This window comes from Orcinus orca, chromosome 7 (genome assembly GCF_937001465.1).
Source record: "Orcinus orca chromosome 7, mOrcOrc1.1, whole genome shotgun sequence".
NCBI lineage: Eukaryota > Metazoa > Chordata > Mammalia > Artiodactyla > Delphinidae > Orcinus > Orcinus orca.
The window spans coordinates 87,253,908-87,275,213 of record NC_064565.1 but is presented as its reverse complement, the minus strand read 5'-3'; the positions used below and the strand labels follow the sequence as shown (position 1 = coordinate 87,275,213).

Sequence of the window (21,306 nt, the reverse complement as noted above, 5' to 3'; positions counted from 1 at the left end):
ACTTTGTTACATATTCTTTTTTTTTAAATTAATTTATTCATTTATGGCTATGTTGGGTCTTTGTTTCTGTGCGAGGGCTTTCTCTAGTTGTGGCAAGCGGAGGCCGCTCTTCATCGCGGTGCGCGGGCCTCTCACTGTCGCGGCCTCTCGTTGCGGAGCACAGGCTCCAGATGTGCAGGCTCAGTAGTTGTGGCTCACGGGCCTAGTTGCTCCGCGGCACGTGGGATCTTCCCAGACCAGGGCTCGAACCCCTGTATTAGCAGGCAGATTCTCAACCACTGCGCCATCAGGGAAGCCCGGTATTCTTAATCTATTCAGATAAAGCATTTTTTCCCTTTCTTCACAGTATCCTTGCATTTTTTTCTTGATTGCTATTTTTTCCTCCCTATTAGGAATGAGAATTGGAGTAGAAAAATGGGCCCATTGGCACAAAGTCTTAGTGCCTACTGCCTCGATGGAGGATGCCTTTCTGTGTTTCCTTGTTCCCTTTTTGACTTTGCAGAAGTCAGGGAAAGGCCTATTCAGCTTATTTGCACATGCAAAGAGCCAGACAAAACAGTCCAAGTTGAGTTAAGACATTCCAAGTCTATGAGTTAAGGAACATTTGTGATTTTATAGTCTACTTGTCTCATTTAATTGATGAGGCAAATGAGGCCCAGAGAGGTGAAGAATCTCACCCAAGGTCACACAGCAAGTAGGGACAACAACCCCAAAGTCCAGTATCATGCTCATGCAGAGTCAGTACTGTACCTGCTTCTCTGGCTTTTGGGTCAAAGGTGAGGTTTCATTAAGATTCATGCGAAGATCAGTTCTGGATTCAGTGTTTGCTATGATGAAAATCAGAGAGAAAAGGGTCAAGGTTGTCAGACCTAGGTCTCATGAATTTTTATATATACCATACCCGTACACACCTAGCTCGTATGTGTAAGATTGGAAACACACACATGCCTATGGCATTCATATTTACTCACCAAATAACACATGTAACCTCTACAGGCACAGTCTAAATGCCACCTTAAATATAGTGTTGAGACTTTATATTCAAATTTCTCTTGTCTTGTTTTGGTTGCTCTTTAAAAGAACAAAAGTATATTCTTTGTGCTACTAAAATTCAGATAAAGCTGAAATTAAGAAGGAAATATTGATGGAAAAAATCTGCTGATCCTGTTGAATATAGATTTGTATGATCCTACTTCACTGAGGTAGGAAAATGCTTCTGCAACCTTCCAGATAGAGAGATCAGAGACTTCCCTTTTCCCTCATGTTGTGGAAGGGCAACAGGAGAAGTGAAACATGAAGCAAACAAAGGCAGAGGCCAAAAGGGGGCTGATGGGAGGGGACTAATGGAAATCATGGCGCTCACCCTGAAGCAGGCACTACACAGACACCGATATGTGGTTGGCGTGTAATCTGCACGACTCTCCTCCATGGTTGTGTTATTGTGTTATCATACTCTCTACAGGGCTGGAAGCTGAGGCTCGAAAGATAAAGTAACCCACCCAAGGATGTACAGCTAGTGAGGTTTTGAGGAAGGATTTGAGTCCAAGACTGCCTCACTCAAACCTCATGCTGCAAAGGGATAGGATTGATTTTGTTTTCCCTTTTTTCCCCTAAGAAAGTAAATTTAATGTTTATAAAGGAATGTTTATTTGAGGGACAGATTTAGCTAAGTGCATGGCTCCCCTGACAAGGATTTTAGTCTCTTGTGTGGGACCAGTGTCCAACAAAAAGTTCTTTACATACTTGCTACTCCTAAGCAGCTCTGTTAAGAGTCTGGCCATATGTGATTCTGCATCTTTGCCTCTTTGACCTAAAGCCTCTACTCATTCCTTGTGGGCTGACCTTCCCTTTTCTGTTGTTTCTCAGCTGTTCTCATCTATCTTGTTTGAAAATGGCTTCTGCACAGATTTAAAACATTTCTTATTTAAGACAGCTGGGGAAACTGAGGCCCAGAGAGTGACTTCATGTGACTGACTCAAGGCCATACCTTGAAAGAGCGCAAGCCCAGAACCTGAACCCAGACCTCCTGACTTAGCCTCTCCTACTCTCCCCTCCACCTCACACTGCCTCCTGTTAACCTCACTTGGTCTTGCCACATCACAGCTGCTTGGCCCGGATCCATCCTCTGCACAAATCCAGCCCAACAGAATTGTGTTGCGATGAGGTTCACTTCACTGTGGCTTGGAAGGAACCATGGGTCTCTTAGAAATGAAACTTATAAATTCTAATGCATAAGGAAAGTTCTTGCAACACCAGGAGAATGAATCAGTCAGCCAGAGTTCAAGAAATGTAAACACATTTTTAGATAGGAGACTGAAAAATTGCTTAAGACTTCTCCATTTCTTGGGTCAAGACCCTGGTAATTTACTGAGGTCCGAGCTGTCAAGGAGGAGACACAACTCAAACTGCATTCCTGGGAGATAAAGCAATGGGGGTGGTAAAACTTTCTCCCTGAACCATGTGGCAGAATCTACCCCTCTTATCAAGTTGAAGAAACTGACCCATCAACCAACTCAGGCAACTGGCTGTGAACACAGGCCTAGTTCTTTCCCATTATTCCGGAGCTGGTGTGTACATTCACAGACTACAGACAACACAGCTTCCAGGCCTGCCTGAAACTGGGAGCTCAGAGTCCTTCTGTGATGAACATTTCTGCCACGAAAGAGATAAACAGAAAACACATTCTTTCCCTGGCCGCCCACCATCAGGCCTGAGTAGATTTTCAAACGCTAGCATTAATCTAGCCACAGGCTTTTAGCAAGGAGATAGCATTCCCACCAGATAATCAGGCAGTTTCAGAGATGACCCTTACTAGATGGGGTCTCATCCCAAACCTCTTCTGCCTTCTTCAAATCATGGGATCCTTCAGCAAACACTCAAAACTTGAAAAGCAGGAAAGAGCATCTGATGCTAGCATGGAATATGGGTGCCTTAAAACTTCTATTTCAGCCTATGTTGGCCATGTTTAATTCCCAAGTTGTTTATTGTTTTAAAAGAAAATGAAACATAGTCATATTTATTCCCATTGTTAAAGAATATTTATTTCCCTTGGTATAGGATGCTCATCTGATATCAAAATAGAGACTGAACTCCAGAAAGTCACCTTATCAGACACAGTGGACCACCTGATTCCTTCGTAGATGCATGTCAGGGCTTGTGAGAGAATATCAGACCTGCAGGCGCCAAAGTGGCCAAACATTTGGTAGGTACAAGGGCAGGAGCTATCGAAAGTGCTGGCAGGAACCTCTAAATTATGTGTAGGGTCTTTTTCCACACATACCATTTCTGAGCCATGAGTACCTTTTGACCAATACTGTGCACTCATGGAACTCCCCCCCATAACTTTCAGTAGTTCATCATTGAGGAGGGGATATATCCATTGCCAAACAGATCTCAGAAAGTACCTTTGCCTTCTCACAGCTTTGCATGTGGACTTGCAGCAGAAGCCAATGGGAGGAGGCCTAAAAGTCAGCCTCTGTACCTTCATGGTTTTGTATTTTTGGTCGAAAATGGAAAATGCAAATTCCAGGTTGTTAAAAAAAATTCTTCCTAGTAGAAAATAACCATAAAAGGAAGGATAATTCTGGTCCCTTTACATAGCCCTGCTGATCTTTCCTTCTTTACTTTATATAATAAGACTCAAGATGCCTATGACCTGTAGAGCTTTCATCATGTTATAATAAATCTTGAGTCTGTTTGTTTAATGCAGGAGATCAAGACCCAAGATGGCCTTTTGGTATTGTCATCATCAAATTATTGGAACAAGATTTAAGACCTTGTTTATGCTACACATTTTCACTTTAAATCTTCCTGGTTGAGGAGGAGGGTGAGATGGGCATATCAAACAGTTGCTTAAGACCTGAGAAAGTCTCCAGCCTAAAGACATACCCCAGGGAGCTCTATTAAAGGAGCCAAGTAGATCTAGAAGATATGAGTCAGTCTGAATTTAAATATGGAAATGCCTAGTAAATACAAGGACAATATTTTTCTTCCAATTTGGGATAACTTCTTTTACTTACTTATATCTTCTTAGACCAAGGCTTGCTCAGTCTCAAGAGTCTAGCTTTGGGAACACCAGCTTCTCTCAAAAGTTCATAAATTATTTTTTATGGAGAGGTCCAAAGGTACATGGCAGTTTACCAAGCCCCAAACAGAAGGAAAGCTAGATGACGGAATTGAAATTCGAGTTGTGTAGCAATAAAATATCAACGACACGAGAAACCCTCCAATCGATATACATCATAGGATTAATACGGATACCTGTAGTGGAAGATGGTATGGAAGAAGGGAATTCAAAAAAGAGGCTGAAGGTAGAGCTACATACAAAGCAGCCAACCAATTCAATTCAATATTCTGCAGAAAATATTGTTCTTGGTCACTTGCTCTCAAACAAATGCAGATATCTGGTCTCCCAGCCTCTGGTCTTACCCCCTTCAATCCATTCTCTACATAGCCGGGAGAGTCATTTCTCTAAAATAAAAATCTGGTTATGTCAGTTTCTGTGTAAACAGGATCTCACAATCTTTAGGATAAATTCCTTAGTTGCTGCTTATGGGCCTTCATGATCTGGCTACTGCCTACCCCACCAGCTGTCTTTCTCACTACTTCCTCCCCTACATGTACCTTGGGGTCCAGGCATTACAGGCTGCTTACATTTCTCCCATGCCACCATGTTCTCTAACCTTGATATGGTCCTTTTCCCTGGAGCATTCTTTCCTCTTTTCTACTTGGCTAGTTCCTACATATATCCTTAGAAACTCAGCTTAGGTGTCCTCTCCTTCCAAAAGCCTTCCTAAACTCTAGGCTGAGTTAGCCTGTGCTCATCCATAGCTCTCAGCACACTCCACTACTGTGGATGACTTTAAGGCATGGACTTTATCTCTCAACTGTATCCTTATGCCCAGCACATTATTTGGCATTAGTAGATGGTCAACTACTGTTTCCTGAGTGAATGAATGAGCAATCTTTATGTGCTCTGTAAAACAGACACACTAATTCTTTCTATCGGACATGTTCTGATGCTGGTGTCTTCATTAATTTTCAAATGAGTAATTGCTAGGAATGAAGACAACAGCAAATGTAAATCCTTAGGCCACAGGGAGATGTGTGAAAGAAGCAAGAGAGAAAGCAGGAGGAAAAATATCCTTAAGAAAAGCCTCATGCTTCTTTATGGTCTTTTTGATGAGAAGATAACACAAATGTCTGAAGAGTGATGAAACAGAAGACAGTATTTATGGATTACTAGTTAATAAAAGTTATTTTTTGATCACTCTGACAGAACAAAACTTAATATTCTCAACTTTATTATAGTTGAGAAATATAGCTGATATATACACACACAGACATCTTGAAATCCATACCAGCTTTAAAATGCATTGTGCTGGCTTCCCTGGTGGCGCAGTGGTTGAGAGGCCCCCTGCCGATGCAGGGGACACGGGTTCGTGCCCCGGTCCGTGAAGATCCCACATGCCGCGGAGCGGCTGGGCCCGTGAGCCATGGCCACTAAGCCTGGGTGTCTGGAGCCTGTGCTCCGCAACAGGAGAGGCCACAACAGTGAGAGGCCCGCGTACCGCCAAAAAAAAAAAAAAATGCATTGTGCTAAGCATGACTTCACTGCTTGAGCAAGGTCCTGATCCCTCATGCATATCATACACTAAATGGACAGTGGATCCTGGCTTTAGGAGGGACACATCCTGACAGTTTCAAGAGTCCTTAGATTTGTGAATATCCCTAGCGTGTATTCATATGACCAGTAAAACTAAAGTAGAAATGAAAAAGGAGGGGGAGTTCTTCAGACTTTTAATGAGTTGATAGATAAAGGATTAGAGTGATTTATAAAACTATTTTTTGGCAGAGAATCATCAAATTGTTAGACCACTTCATTTTCTCTTAATTCCATCACCAGTCCCAGAAATTGGCCTACGTTATAGGGCCATTAAAAATAGAATCAGGGGATGGGGGTGGGGAGGAGGGATAAATTGTGAGATTGGGGCTGACATATACATACTACTATATATAAAATAGATAACTAACAATAACCTGCTCTACAGCACAGGGAGCTCTACTCAGTACTCTATAATGGCCTACATGGGAAAAGAATCTTAAAAAAAAACAAAAAACAAAAACAGAAGTAGAGTCATAGATGTGGAAACAAATGTAATGGTTACCAGGACATGGGGGTGGGGGGAGATAAATTGGGAGGTTGGGATTGACATATACACACTACTATATGTAAAATAGATAACTAATAACATACTATATAGCATAGGGAATTCTACTCAATACTTTGTAATGGCCTACATGGGAAGAGAATCTAAAAAAAGAGCGGATATATGTATATGTATAACTGATTCACTTTGCTGTATACGCGAAACTAACACAACATTGTAAATCAACTATACTCCAATAAAAAATTTTTAAAAAATCAATGTTCTTCTTTTTAAAAAATAACTTCACAAGAGCTCTTGCACATGTTACAGTGAATACAGACCACAACGCTGAGGTTGGCTGGCTGTATTCACTAGCTTAGTGATGGTCTTCTGTCTCCCAGCCTCGCCTTCCTGCCTCTGTAAAATGACACATTGTATGTGTCTCTGACTTCTGAAGTCATTTGCAAATAGTCAAAACTGGCTTTCAAGTCCACAAATACCCAAGTCTGCCATCTATATAATTTTTTAAAATTCTATCATTTTTATCTGAAAATATTCCTTGGGGCGGAGATCAAGATTGCAGAATAGAAGGGCGTGGAGCTTACCTCCTCCCACAAATACATCAAAAATACATGTAATGTGAAGCAATTCTCACAGACTACCTACTGAAAATATTCCTTAAGAACAAAAGACCAAAAAGAAAACAAAAAGTTGTAAAAGCTCTATAGATTCCAATGAAGAGATGTTTTAAACTGCTCTTTGAAGAAGAACTACAATCCTGCAGCCTGTAGAACAAAAACCATATTCACAGAAAGATAGACAAGATGAAAAAGCAGAGGGCTATGTACCAGATGAAGGAACAAGATAAAACCCCAGAAAAACAACTAAATGAAGTGGAGATAGGCAACCTTCCAGAAAAAGAATTCAGAATAATGATAGTGAAGATGATCCAGGACCTCGGAAAAAGAATGGAGGCAAAGATCGAGAAGATGCAAGAAATGTTTAACAAAGACCTAGAAGAATTCAAGAACAAACAAACAGAGATGAACAATACAATAACTGAAATGAAAACTACACTAGAAGGAATCAATAGCAGAATAACTGAGGCAGAAGAACGGATAAGTGACCTGGAAGACAGAATGGTGGAATTCACTGCTGCAGCACAGAATAAAGAAAAAACAATGAAAAGAAATGAAGACAGCCTAAGAGAGCTCTGGGACAACACTAAACACAACAACATTTGCATTATAGGGGTCCCAGAAGGAGAAGAGAGAGAGAAAGGACCCGAGAAAATATTTGAAGAGATTATAGTCTAAAACTTCCCTAACATGGGAAAGGAAATAGCCACCCAAGTCCAGGAAGCGTAGAGAGTCCCATACAGGATAAACCCAAGGAGAAACACGCCGAGACACATAATCAAATTGGCAAAAATTAAAGACAAAGAAAAATTATTGAAAGCAGCAAGGAAAAAACAACAAATAACATACAAGGGAACTCCCATAAGGTTAACAGCTGATTTCTCAGCAGAAATTCTATAAGCCAGAAGCGAGTGGCATGATATACTTAAAGTGATGAAAGGGAAGAACCTATAACCAAGATTACTCTACCCGGCAAGTATCTCATTCAGATTTGATGGAGAAATCAAAAGCTTTACAGACAAGCAAAAGCTAAGAGAATTCAGCACCACCAAACCAGCTCTACAACAAATGCTAAAGGAACTTCTCTAAGTGGGAAACACAAGAGAAGAAAAGGACCTACAAAAGCAAACCCAAAACAATTAAGAAAATGGTCATAGGAACATACATAGGGATAATTACCTTAAACGTGAATGGCTTAAATGCTCCAACCAAATGACACAGGCTTTCTGAATGGATACAAAAGCAAGACCCATATATATGGTGTCTCCAGGAGACCCACTTCAGACCTAGGGACACATACAGACTGAAAGTGAGAGGATGGAAAAAGATATTCTGTGCAAATGGAAATCAAAAGAAAGCTGGAGTAGCAATACTCATATCAGATAAAATAGACTTTAAAATAAAGAATGTTACAAGAGACAAGGAAGGACACTACATAATGATAAAGGGATCGATCCAAGAAGAAGATATAACAATTATAAATATATATGCACCCAACATAGGAGCACCTCAATACATAAAGCAACTGCTAACAGCTATACAAGAGGAAATCGACAGTAACACAATAATAGTGGGGGACATTAACACCTCACTTACACCAATGGACACATCATCCAAAATGAAAATAAATAAGGAAACAGAAGCTTTAAATGACAATAGACCAGATCGATTTAATTGATAATTATAGGACATTCCATCCAAAAACAGCAGATTACACTTTCTTCTCAAGTGCGCACAGAACATTCTTCAGGATAGATCATGTCTTGGGTCACAAATCAAGCCTCAATAAATTTAAGAAAATTGAAATCATATCAAGCATCTTTTCTGACCACAATGCTATGAGATTAGAAATCAATTACAGGGAAAAAAACGTAAAAACACAAACACATGGAGGCTAAACAATACGTTACTAAATAACCAAGAGATCACTGAAGAAATCAAAGAGGAAATCAAAAAATACCTAGAGACAAATGACAATGAAAACACGATGATCCAAAGCCTATGGGATGCAGCAAAAGCAGTTCTAAGAGGGAAGTTTATAGCTATACAAGCCAACCTGAAGAAATAAGAAAAATCTCAGATAAACAATCTAACCTTACACCTAAAGGAACTGGAGAAAGAAGAACAAACAAAACCCAAAGTTAGCAGAAGGAAAGAAATAAAGATCAGAGCAGAAATAAATGAAATAGAAACAAAGAAAACAATAGCAAAGATCAATAAAACTAAAAGCTGGTTCTTTGAGAAGATAAACAAAATTGATATATCATTAGCCAGACTCATCAAGAAAAGGAGGAAGAGTACTCAAATCAATAAAATTAGAAATGAAAAAGGAGAAGTTACAACAGACACTGCAGAAATACAAAGCATCCTAAGAGACTACTACAAGCAACTCTATGCCAATAAAATGGACAGCCTGGAAGAAATGGACAAATTCTTAGAAAGGTATAACATTCCAAGACTGAACCAGGAAGAAATAGAAAATATGAACAGACCAATCACAAGTAATGAAATTGAAACTGTCATTAAAAATCTTCCAACAAATAAAAGTCCAGCACCAGATGGCTTCACAGGTGAATTCTATCAAACATTTAGAGAAGAGCTAACACCCATACTTCTCAAACTCTTCCAAAAAATTGCAGAGGAAGGAACACTCCCAAACTCATTCTATGAGGCCACCATCACCCTGATCCAAAAACCAGACAAAGATACTACAAAAAAAAGAAAATTACAGACCAATATCACTGAGGAATATAGATGCAAAAATCCTCAACAAAATACTAGCAAACAGAATCCAACAACACATTAAAAGGATCATACACCATGATCAAGTGGGATTTATCCCAGGGATGCAAGGATTCTTCAGTATATGCAAATCAATCAACGTGATACACCATATTAACAAATTGAAGAAGAAAAACCATTTAATCATCTCAATAGATGCAGAAAAAGCTTTTGACAAAATTCAACACCCATTTATGATAAAAACTTTCCAGAAAGTGGGCATAGAGGGAACCTACCTCAACATGATAAAGGCCATATACAACAAACCCACAGCAAACATCATTTTGAATGCTGAAAAACTGAAAGCATTTCCTCAAAGATCAGGAACGAGACAAGGAGGACCTAATGAAACTTAAAAGCTTTTGCAGGGGCTTCCCTGGTGGCGCAGTGGTTGAGAGTCCGCCTGCCGATGCAGGGGACACGGGTTCATGCCCTGGTCTGGGAAGATCCCACATGCTGCGGAGCAGCTAGGCTCGTGAGCCATGGCCGCTGAGCCTGCGCGTCCGGAGCCTGTGCTGCACAACGGAAGAGGCCACAACGGTGAGAGGCCCGCGTACCACACACACACACACACAAAAAAAAGCTTCTGCACAGTAAAGGAAACCATAAACAAGATGAAAAGAAAACCCTCAGAATGGGAGAAAATATTTGCAAATGAATCAATGGACAGAAGATTAATCTCCAAAATATATAAACAGCTCATGGAGCTCAATATTAAAAAAACAAACAACCCAATCCAAAAATGGGCAGAAGACCTAAATAGACATTTCTCCAAAGAAGACATACAGGTGGCCAAGAAGCACATGAAAAGCTGTTCAGCATCACTTATTATTAGAGAAATGCAAATGGAAACTACAATGAGGTATCACCTCACACCAGTTAGAATGGGCATCATCAGAAAATCTACAAACAACAAATGCTGGAGAGGGTGTGGAGAAAAGGGAACCCTCTTGCACTGTTGGTGGGAATGCAAATTGATAACAGCCACTATGGAGAACAGCATGGAGGTTCCTTAGAAAACTAAAAATAGAATTACCATGTGACCCAGCAATCCCACTCCTGGGCATATACCCAGAGCAAACCATAATTCAAAAAGACATGCACCCCAATGTTCATTGCAGCACTATTTACAATAGCCAGGTCATGGAAGCAACCTAAATCCTCATCGACAGATGAACAGATAAAGAAGAAGTGGTACATATATACAATGGAATATTACTCAGCCATAAAAAGGAACAAAATTGGGTCATTTGTTGAGACGTGGATGGATCTAGAGACTGTCATACAGAGTGAAGTAAGTCAGAAAGAGAAAAACAAATATCGTATATTAACACATATATGTGGAACCTAGAAAAATGGTACAGATGAACTGGTTTGCAGGGCAGAAATTGAGACACAGATGTAGAAAACAAATGTATGGACACCAAGGGGGGAAAGTGTTGGGGGGGCGGTGGTGGTGGTGTGATGAATTTGGCGATTGGGATTGACATGTATACACTGATGTGTATAAAACTGATGACTAATAAGAACCTGCTGTATAAAAAAAAACAAATAAAGTAAAATTAAAAAAAAAATCCAAGGGGAAATTGAAGTGTAGAGAGGTGTTGAGTTGTGATCCCCGGAAGACTGTTGGAAGATTCTCTGTCTCCTATTCTCTCTGTCGTGTGTGTGTGTGTGTGTGTGTGTGTGTGTGTATGTGTTTGTGTGTATGTGCTTGTTTGAGGGTCTTCTAAATAGCTAAATTTAAAAATAAATAAATAAATAAATTGCTCTTTGAACTCAGTTCCAGGGGGTATCTGGTATTTTCAGAGTAGTGTTATATCCATTTTCTTACAAACAAATAGGGAGTGTTAAGCTCAAAGAAATGTAAGAATTTTTTGTTAAGGTCTTTGAGCAAATCAAGGGAACAGATAAATTTCCTCTATTCTAAGCCCTGCAGCAGGTATTCTGTGCTTATATGGGTAGTCCCATTGCAATGGGGAGTTATTTAATAGATATAGATTTTCAGTTTTGCAAGATGAAAGAGTTCTGGAGACTGGTTACACAGCAACATGAATCTACTGAACACTACTGAACCATACACTTAAAAATTGTTAAGATGGCAAATTTTATGTTATGTGTATTTTACCACAATTAAAAAAAAGATGTTAGGGGATAGGAGGAGATGAGGAATTATGCTCCAGGCAAAGGGAACTGTGTGTTCAAAAGCTTGGAAATGAGAAAGAGATTTGCATTAGCCTAAGGTCGTTTAGTTACTAGGAGTAGAGAAGACAAGGAATAAAAGTTTTATTTCCCTTTCCTGGATATAAAGCTTGCCATGGGGCAATTCTGAAATAGCTCAAGTTTGTCTTTGTCACTTTACCATTTCCCTTTATGTTCTTTGCTCTGTGTGCCTCTTTTTCCATATAGCTAATATTCTTCTGTTCATACAAGCCCTCCAGGGTACCCCAACAGGCAGGTATGTTTCAACCCTTAAGACTCTACTTACTCCCAAATTATCCACTTCTGTTCCCATCCCATTAGAATTTTTAGTCCCTCAGAACAGCTCTTCTCAGCTAGGTTGCAAGAGGACAGCCATCTGATTCAATACATTTTTACTGAAGTGTGAATGATTGGTAGCTTCTCAGAAGTATCAGCTTTTTAAGAGACTACTTCAGAATTCAAAGTGAATCTATTATTAGTGAGACTTTAATAAGAGAATGAAGTGAAATTGTAACATTTTCAGCCATATTAGGAAGGATATTTTTGGTCTGGAGAGCTACCCTGTAAACAGGCCTATCTGGCTTGATAATCTGTCTTAGGAGTTTGGTTCTTCCAAACTGTTTCTACTGGGTTTCAGCTTCTCCGCATATCTCTAGAAGTTGCAAATCATTTTCAGTGTTACCCACAAAAGGGTGTCTGATGCTAAGTAAGGGGAATTGGAGGGACAAAAGGATGTGCAACAGAAGTCATTTATGAGTATGAGTTATTATGAAATCAGGAACTTCCTAAAGTCTCACATATTGTCAGATGGAAATGTGCCTGTTTATTATTTTTAAATTTTATTGAAGTATAGTTGATTTACAATGTTATGTTAATTTCTGCTGTATAGGAAAGTGATTTGGTTTTTTGTGTATATATATATATATATATATTCTTTTTCATATTCTTTTCCATTATGGTTCATCACAGGATATCGAATACAGTTCTCTGTGCTGTACAGTAGGACCTTGTTGTTTATCCATCCTATATATAATAGTTTGCATCTGCTAATCTCAAACCCCCAATCCTCCACCCCCAACCCCGCCGTCCCTTGGCAACCACAGGTCTGTTCTCTGTAACTGTGAGTCTGGGAAACGTCCCTGTTTAGATTGATGTCACCATGCATAGTGGTAAAAATGTAGGTTTCTACGGTTCAAATCCCAGCTTCACCACTTAGTTGTGTGACCTTGGGCTAGTTCCTTAACCTCTCTGAGCCACACTGTCCTAGATGAAAAGTGAGGATAATAATAGAATTTACCTCATATCATTGCAATGAGGATGAAGTGAATTAATGAATGTAAAACACTCAGCACAATGTTTGGCATGGAGATAGATAGCAATGATAGTTATCATCATCATCATCATATCCTTCGCTGGTGGGCTCCTATTAAGAGCTGCTCTGGCCCAGTTCTAGCCAACAAGTGAGAATGAACAGAAATGACCCTGAAACTCTTCGCACCATGGTCAGGATGTCCACCCAAGGAGAATGATGAGAGGGGTAACGCAGAATGCTGGGCTCCCAAGTATTTCTCTGCTTACAGATTTTGAGATTGGCAAGCATTTGATGGTGCCCTCTCTCCTTCTAGTTTTGCAGTCTCTAGCAAAACCAGTGCCCTCCACCCAGCTCTGGCTCCAGCCCTCGATCTGTGACCTTGTTTCCTGTTGCTATAGCAGGTCTCTCATGCAGGATTCATCATTGCCTGCCCCAAAATAAGCAGTGAGGAAGACCACACACATTTCTCTATTAATGAAAGACTATTTTTAGGAGTGAGAGAAAGTCTTTACATATTTACCCCTGGTTTGAAGCAGAAGCAGCAGTGGCAGTGGGTGGAGGATAAGCTACACTCTCAGCTTGTGCTTATTTCTCCACGGGGGAAATGAAATAGCAAAGGAACCTTGGATGAGGCAGAACTGGCCTCAGTCCTCCATTTAGAATACAAGCCCGAGAGTCTTTTCCAGATAGCTTTCTAGTTTGTGGATGTGCAGTTTGAACTGTACACAACTCTGGGAGACAATGCTCACTTCATTACAATGTGAGTTATGCACGGTATGATCTGCGAAAGCCACAGGACATCTCTGCAAGTTCTCCTTCTGGGGCCAGCTCAGCACAGGCATTTGGGTCGACTTTTCTTCTTTCTCAGACCACAGCACACAGGGCTGCCCATGAGTAACTCTTGAGGATACTCCATTTCTCAGGCTCTCCAAGAAATGAATCTTCTTTCCTACTTATTAGTATATTTGGGGAGAAATTGTGTGTTTCTGGAGGTCTGGGTATGAAATAATATGTATGTGAGTCAAATAACATAGAGGAGAAGTAGAGGTGACTCTGTTGGGGAGAATCTTACCTTTCAGAAGATGTTGAATACTAGACTCCTCCTCTCCACGGCTGGTATTTGAATTGACAGATTCACAGGCTGAAAAACAATAAGGGTTTTACCTGAAAGTGTGGAAAAGTCTTGAAAAAGAGCTATTCCTTACCCCAAGACAGGGGAAAACAAAGTGGATGGCTTGATGCCTAAGCCTCATAATGAATTAGATAGTTTTGAAAACGCTTAGATGCTATCATGGAGGGAAGGTTGATCTAGGATTTAAAAAACATTGAAGAAAATAATATTTTTATTTATTATAAGATGTTTAAGGGTGAAACCCTGCAGGTACTGTGATGCTTAAGTTCTGAGAGGAGAACTTTTGACAGAACAAGAGCATGAAAGAGTTAATGCCTGACACCTGCTGTGAGGAGATGTCCAGATTTGAACAGGAGATGTGCTGCGGGACCCCAGTGCGTGCAGCGATGGGGGGTATGACAGACAAACGTGAGGAGCCCCTGCTTCCAGCTGTAGCGCAAATTCAAGGGTTGGACCAGGGAGACAGGAGGGATTCTAGCCCATCTGATTCTAGCCAGAAAGATAGGCTTTTGCACAGCCCTGATGAATTTTTTTTGCAATCTCTTAGAGTCACTTTTGATGAGAATCGTTCTCCTAGCTGTCCTTGTCCGTCAAAAGGAACACTAGTTAAAATAATGCTGTTTTAATGGCTGAGGAGAATTAGGATGACAGACCAGAGAAAGATAGTTAGGGGAGAGGTAATAGATAGCAAGGAGATCAGCTGAGTGAATCTGAAATGGAGGAATGGCTTTTTTTTTTTTTTTTTTTTTGCAGTACGCGGGCCTCTCACCGTTACGGCCTCTCCCGTTGTGGAGCACAGGCTCCGGACGCGCAGGCTCAGCGGCCATGGCTCACGGGCCCAGCCGCTCCGCGGCATGTGGGATCTTCCCGGACCAGGGCACGAACCCGTGTCCCCTGCATCGGCAGGCAGACTCTCAACCACTGCGCCACCATGGAAGCCCAAGAGGTATGGCTTTTAATGAGAAATTTGGTGTGTGTGTGTGTGTGTGTGTGTGTGTGTGTGTGTGTTTGCGTGTGTATGTCAGAGAGACAGAGGTATGAGAGATCAAGGAGATAGAAATAGGGAGGAAAAAGGTCAGAGGGAATCAAATATATCTGAAAAAGACTTTGAGATCTAACTACCCCCCCAGCTCATTTCCAAGTACATGTATGTATGTATGTGTATATATTTATGCTTCATCATCTCATTAATGATAATACATATACTAGAGACATTGCCAAAGAAGAATGTTTGGTTTTACTGATTTGCTAAAGTGGGGGGCTTGGAGAAGCCTGCTCCTTGGTGCTTTTCCACCTTCGTGTGCACACAAGCAGCCACGTGCACACATGTAACTTAGGCTGAGCAGGGCAACTTGGGATTCTGAGAACCAACACTGGAGAGAGAAAAAGCCATAATTAGTGTTAATTGTTGACCTTACAGTTCAAGAATAGATGCTCTGGAGAATGGGAAAGGAGAACAAACATTAATTATTGAGTAGGAACCTTGGAGACAGACACTCTGGATTAAAAAGAGAGAGATAAATTGCATAATGAATGTTAATTTTCCCTCAAAGAATTGAGTGGTCGGTGGTTGGAAGGGAAAAAGAGGCTAAAACAATCATGAAAGAGAAAGCTCAATGTGTGTCGGGGTGAGAGGGTGCAGGAGGGTTATACAAGCACTCTCCATCACTGCTTACTGCTTTGCCTCTTCCTTACAGCTCCCAAGTATTTGCTATCAGGGTTTTCCTTAGAACTCGTATTATTTACCACAGTTGTGGGTAAATACTGCTGGGGAGCTCAGCCACTTCCCCAAGAGCACATAAGCCTGAAAACAGCCACAGTGCATGACAAGCTGAGAGGCACTCAGCACTGGAATTTATGTTTTATGTGTGTCGGTGGGAGTTTGACTTTAAGTAAAAGGAGTACTGGAGCTGAGTGCCACACGGGAGAGGGCTGTGGTCCTGTGTGTGCCGCCGTGGGGTGACTCGGGCTCCAAGGCCTTGACTGTTGTTTTATCTTAATTATTGTACACAAGAGACCCTGAAAGTCATCCTCTTAGCTGAAAGTGAAAACAGAAAAATGGTAGTTTGAGTAGAAAATTGGAGATGAGAATTGTAGCCAATTTTGTAAAGAGACACTATAAACAGGTTTGTCACTGGTTGCTCAGAGTGCTGGGTGGGCTCCCCACATCCAGTCGGCGGCCCTGGGGATTATCCCTTTGCCGCATCTCCTGCGTCTGCCCACTGCCTTCCATCCAGGCCCTGGTCAGCTGCTGTCTGGATGATTCTACAGTAGTCTGAGCACTCGGCCTTTTCTCTTGCCTATTCCTGGCACACAGGGTGGGTTGCATGACATCCTTCCTCAAGCACCTGTGACTTCTTGTTGCCTAAAAGACGGCATTTCAGCTCTATCCTGGCACACAAGGCCTTCCCTGGCCTGGTCCTGGCCTGCCTTTCAGCCCCATCTCCCCCCATGAAGCCCCTCCACGGGGCACTCTTACAGGCTACTCATCATTTCCCGCATGGACTCTGCTTTCTTATCTCTTTGCCTTTGTTCATGCTGGTCCCTCAGCTGGTCATGTCTTTCTCTCTTCTCTGTTTATCCACTTTACCGGTTTCTTTCTTTGTTTTATTTTTTATTTATTTTTTACTTTTGGCTGCACTGGGTCTTAGTTGCGGCATGTGGGATCTTTTAGTTGCAGCATGCGATTTCTTAGTTGCACCATGCATGCGGGATCTAGTTCCCCAACCAGGGATTGAACCCAGGCCCCCTGCATTGGGAACACGGAGTCTTACCCACTGGATCACCAGGGAAGTCCCTCTTTTTTTTTTAATAGAATTTTGTTCATATTTATTTAAAAAAAATTTTTGGCTGCGCCTTGAGGCTTTTGGGATCGTAGTTCCCCAACCAGGGATCGAACCCAGGCCCCAGCAGTGAAAGCACCAAGTCCTAACCACTGGACCACCAGGGAATTCCCTACCAGTTTCTTTAAAGTCAGTACAAATAGAGATTCCTCTGCAAAAATCCATCCTCGTCCCCCAGGTTAGAATTCATCGCTCCTTCCTTGGAGGCCCCTGCATCGTGTTGTTGAGATCTCTGTTACAGCACTCATCTCATTCTGCCTTGCAGAAGGGTCACTTGCTTGTGAATTTTTTCTCACAGGGGCTGTGAGGTTCTTGGGGGCAGCAGCCACAGGGCCCGGGGTTGAGCCCTGGGAAGTGGGAAGAAAAGAGCACAGTATCTGGGACAGACGGGCCTGGGAATGAATAAGCTCAGCTGCTCACCAGGTGTGATCAATGTGCACAAGGGGGTTAACCTCCTGTGTTTCAGTTTCCTCACCTGTGGTATGTGAATGAAAATACTCCCTTCAAAGGATTATTGGATGATAGAATGAGATGACATATGTGCCTGAGCATGTTTGCTCTTGATATCAACATCTTTCTGTTTCCCTTGAACATGGTAGGCGTTCTGTCCATTTGATCTAAAGAGTCGGACATGATATTATGGGTCTTCTCTCTTTTAGGTCCAATGATATTTTATATTGGAGTTTTACTTAATACTTTATTATATACTGCACGTATGATCTGGTTTGGTTGTCACAAAGCAATGCAATCTAGGATGGGAGGTATTATTATAGATGCATTTATTTTGGTGCTTTTTTCTTTTTATTGTGTTTTCAAGGGAGAAATATATCATCTATTTACAAAATAGCTCTTGAAAAATACGAGTACAGATACTATAAAACAAAGCAAACTCTAGTCACGAGACACTATGTACATTATGCAAAAGCAACAGTCTGATCTCCAGGTTATGAAAACTAGAATTAAAATGTCACTACACAGAAAAGGTCCAAGTTCCCAGCTTGGCAAAACTTGGGTGCAGTTACATGAAACATTTAATAAACTGAATTCTTTTTCCCCAATGTGTAAACAAAATGACAAGACTAAATCTGTGCCTGGCAATTTCAATCTAACTCTGAAGCTACACAGAACACACAGACACCTTGTAGACTTCACCTGTTAGTCTGACCATCTTTTCTTCTTAGGTGGTAGGAGGAAGGGCAAGGTGACTGTGCAGAGCAAAGATGTGGGAAGTAGAAATACTGTACCCTAGACATTACAAAGTATGGTGAAAAGAAAGCCTCACTTAATGCATAGCCTAAGGGGGAAAAGACTACACTCCAACTTTGGGAAATTAATTTAGAAGGATAGGGGAAGAGTTTAAGTAATTGCAGTTTAAAATGAAAAATGCACGTGTGATAGAATGGAGCACAATGGAGGATTCAAAAACATGCTCATCAGAAAAATCTGTTAGGTTTGCTTTGTCCAGATTAAGAAAGAATATATAGTTGCATTATATGCTGTAACAAAGAGACTCAGAAAGATAAACATGTATTTCTGTTTCAGGTAAGAGTCTAGAGGGAAGGGGGTAGCCCAGGGTAGCTCTGCTTCCTGAAGGTATCTGGGCACTGTGCTTCCTTATATCTTATGGCTTCATCATCCCCTAGAGTATTCCCCTCTTCCACGTGGTTGAAGCTACTTCACCACTACAACCAAGTCCAATGGTTTCCTTTTTTTAAAATTAAAACAAATTTTTTTTTTTTTGTGGCTGTTTTGGGTCTTCGTTGCTGCGCGGGGGCTACTCTTCGTTGTGGTGCGCGGGCTTCTCATTGCGGTGGCTTCTCTTGTTGCAGAGCCTGGCACGCAGGCTCAGTAGTTGTGGCATGTGGGATCTTCCCGGGCTTAGTTGCTCCGCAGCATGAGGGGTCTTCCCGGACCAGGGATCGAACCTGTGTCCCCTGCATGGGCAGGTGGATTCTTATCCACTGCACCACCAAGGAAGTCCCCAGTGATTTCCTTTTAAGGAAGTGACCTGGAAGTCGCACAAGTTACTTCTGTTCACATTTCATCAGCCACATCAGTTATATGACCATACCTGGCTGCAAGGAAGGCTGGGAAATATAATTTCTAGCCAAGTAGCCGTGTGTTCAACTAAACTTCAGGGTAGGGGATTCTGCTAATAACAGGAGTAATGGAAAAATGGATATTGGGGAACAAGTAAGTCTTTGCTACTGACAGTTTCAATCAATATTTATGGGCAACGTTCTGGGAGTAACTATGATGTTCTCTGGGATATTCAGAAGTCGAGGAGGGGGATCTATCCATAGGAGATCTTGGAGGAGGATGAAGAAAAAGAGTAAAAAAGGTAGAGGAAGTAAGGGAGTGCCTGGTGAGAGACCCAGGTAGTAAGAATTACTGCTGACCTAAGATAGTAGCAATCAATGTGGGCTGAGGTGGTCAGGTGAGATGGTACAATGAAGGTGGGACTGCAGCCTAGAAACCTGGACAAGAGGGCCTAGAGGCAGTAAGTTCTAGTGAGAAGAGCTTTGGCCTAAGTAGGTGCAGGAAGATCTGGGTTTGAGCCTTAGGTTTGCCGCATAGAAGCTGTGTGACTTTGAGCAAGTCACCGTACCTCTCTGGGCCTCAGTTTCCTTATCCATAAAAGGAGAGTTTTCAAACTGTGGTCTCATAGTTCTAGTGACTGCATAGACCCCACAGCCAGGAATCATTTCAGGAGGGAAAGAATTAGCTGGGCTCTGAAGAAGTTGTTGGGGGACACAGTCAGACCATCCCTACTTTAACCAGGCAGCTCTGCTTTTATCCATTTTATCTATAGGTGTCCTCAGAAAGTCTGTCTGATAAAATGCTTCCCCTGCTTAAATGCTGATGAAGGTGTTGCCTACATTCCATCTCAACTCTAAGGTTCTCTGGAACAGAAAAAATGCGAGGGAGGTAGAATTTACAGCTTTACAGGCTCTGTAAGAAACAATATATGTACATGTGCAAAAAATAAAGAGGAATTAAATATTCTTCAACACTTCATATTGACTTTTTTCTTAAAAAAAAGGAATTTTCAGCGGATTCAAAGAGAACTATTATTTTTGACATTTTTCTTCTTTGGAAGGCATAAAGTGGCGATAATATCACATTTTCAGCCAAATACGAGGGAGGGGAGTCTTTGTACTTGTAGGAATCATGAGAGGTTTCTGTCAAAGGAAAGAAGACTCCCCAGTGGTTTTTAGTGGCTCTCTGCAGGTGGCCATCAGAACACCTTCCAATGTGGGCTGCTGATGCGGTGCTGGGTTCACTGTGGTGAGGGAAAGAACCCCGCTTCCCTCTGAAGTACTGACAAACAGAGCTATCACTGCCCTGTGGTCCATGTGACAGACCCAAATTAGCCCCATGCCGAGCCTCGTGGGAATCCCCCATAACTTCTGCAAGGGGAGGAGAGTATATGGGTCAGGACTCAGTGGAGAACAGAAACCACCAAGGTATTTTAAGAAGAAATGGAGCTACTATAGAGAACTTGGTGCTTACAGAGTTGCTGCAGCAACTGCCTCTTGACAGTCTTCACGAGCTCGCTTGCCAGGGTAAGTAGCCAAAGTGCCTTTGCCTCACTCCTGCCCTTCAAATCTCATGCAAATGCATCTATTTGGCAGAACTGCATCTGCATCCCACCCCCTAACTGCAAAGGTTATCTGGGAAATGTAGTTTTTAGCCTTCCAGCCTTTGCAGTACAGGAGGGCACTGGAAGGAAATGCTGGGTACCAAGCGACCATATCCAGCCGTGTTATTCTTTATTTCAACATCTGAGAACTGGTAAATCCACCAACATGATTGCGTATGGATCATTAACAAACACTGATTGGGCCAAAGGGCCTTATTGCCACCCAGGCTTCCTCCTACCTTCCTCTACTTCTTTTTACCTGGAGATGGAGGGATTGTGGACTCAGTGATTCAGAACTGATGTTTGGAAAATGAAAGCAAGAACAGGCATGAATTATTGAATGACTGAGATCCTGCTTCAGGACTTAGACAACAGAACTGCTCTACGGAGAGAGTCTCCTTGGGAAAGGGGGTTATTTAGTAACATACAGCATTACAACTGGAAAGAACCTTAGAAGTAATGTTTAGTATTTTCCAAAGTGTGTTCCAAAAACTAGTTAGATGCACATAATGCTTTACTAAAAACAAGAAAGAATTCAGTGGTCAAATAAGTTTGGGAAACATTGCATGTCCTCATCTTGAGGAACCATAATCCATGTTAACACAG

General features: G+C 41.6%; 1 protein-coding gene across 2 annotated transcripts in view; it reads right to left on the bottom strand.

The window, feature by feature from the left end:
* Nucleotides 1-21,306, bottom strand: part of KIAA2012 (KIAA2012 ortholog) — a 116,311-nt gene that overhangs the window by 55,909 nt on the left and 39,096 nt on the right. For both annotated transcript variants that reach the window (XM_033429862.2, XM_033429870.2), the window contains 2 exons: nucleotides 14,155-14,223; nucleotides 751-827 (listed from right to left, as the gene is read on the bottom strand). In XM_033429862.2, the coding sequence (XP_033285753.2) occupies nucleotides 751-827; nucleotides 14,155-14,223 (146 nt within the window). The remainder of the gene's footprint in view (nucleotides 1-750; nucleotides 828-14,154; nucleotides 14,224-21,306) is intronic.